This window comes from Phaseolus vulgaris, unplaced genomic scaffold, assembly GCF_000499845.2.
Source record: "Phaseolus vulgaris cultivar G19833 unplaced genomic scaffold, P. vulgaris v2.0 scaffold_1128, whole genome shotgun sequence".
Classification (NCBI taxonomy): domain Eukaryota; kingdom Viridiplantae; phylum Streptophyta; class Magnoliopsida; order Fabales; family Fabaceae; genus Phaseolus; species Phaseolus vulgaris.
This window is the reverse complement of record NW_027174430.1, coordinates 1,135-2,363: the sequence shown is the minus strand read 5'-3', so window position 1 is coordinate 2,363 and position 1,229 is coordinate 1,135. Positions and strand designations below refer to the sequence as shown.

Here is a 1,229-nt window from a genome sequence, read left to right as displayed (position 1 = left end):
GATTGTGTTCCACTTTTAATTTGAACTCATGATCTTTAACAAGAACTTTATCACTTCCACTATACCACTTATATGCGTATGTTTTATAGCAAACTTCGATGTGACTACAATTTTATAGTAGCAAGGTTTTCATATCTTTTATAAAATGCTTTGATTTAGTACATAAAAATATAGCTGATTCATGAATTGAGTGATCAATATATATGTATTTCAGGCTCCTCCATGCAGTTCAAATGAGGTGGAGGAAAACCTTTCTTACCCTACTTCCTACATGGGAAACACTGATGTGTTCGAGATGATCAACCTTCCAGATTTGATAAAGCCAAACTATCCGCAGTTGAAAAATGATTACTTGAGTGCAGTTGAGGTTGAGGCCACCCCACTTCACACAGTACCATCGTTTGAGTCTTCATCGGGGTATAACTTCCCTCTACTCCCTGATCCACTAATGGACTTTCCAGTGTTCCCAGAGTACCAGGACCTTGTTCCAGAGTCCTTTGGTCCAAATTTTATGGAAGGGTTCGAGGAGAATAAATGTTCAGAATGTGTGTGCAGCCAGAAGCTTGAGACTGGGTTGTTGCCAACTCTTGGATTGGAGGAAAATTCTCAAATTACAACTTCAAATGGCTTATTTAAGGACTTCCCAAATGAGATTTTTGAATACTTTGAGCACAATCCAACCCCAACAGAACAATGAACTGTGATCTTTTGATTGGAGTGCTAACTGCTATGCCCTGTAATCGTTTTCCTCATTTACATGTGCCATCCTTTTGTGGTATACAGTCAAAACTAGATGTTTGCCAATGTATGAACTTATATCAGGTTACTTGATTTAATCATGGAAAAACTCAAGCTGCACAATATCTAGTTAGTGGAGGAACTTAATATTGCACATTTGAGTGTTTCCCATATTTTGTAGATACTTCATTTTATCAACCAGAAACAAAGATCACATATCATAGATCCATGCAAAAAGACCACAATAACAGAGCACAATAGTGACAATAATTTCTGCAATTATGACTGTACAATAAGTTTGCTACTTTTACCCCCATATATGAAGAGGAATGCCAACACAAATTTCTAACACACTCTTGAACACACACTACAATTGATTGAATTTTATGGGAATTCACAAATTTTGAAGGGTCCAACTACTCATTTTAATGATTCTCTTTCAGTAGTTTTCAACCAATCACAGAGTGTGTATAAGAGTGTGTTATATAAGT

General features: G+C 36.4%; 1 protein-coding gene across 1 annotated transcript; it reads left to right on the top strand.

Annotated features, from left to right (window-relative positions):
- Window positions 1-214: 214 nt before the first annotated feature.
- LOC137817758 (uncharacterized) lies at window positions 215-697 on the top strand (the record flags this gene model as incomplete). The annotated part of the gene is made up of 1 exon (XM_068620996.1): window positions 215-697. A coding segment is annotated over one exon (483 nt), but the record flags the coding sequence as incomplete, so codon positions are not given.
- Between the last annotated feature and the right edge of the window lie 532 nt (window positions 698-1,229).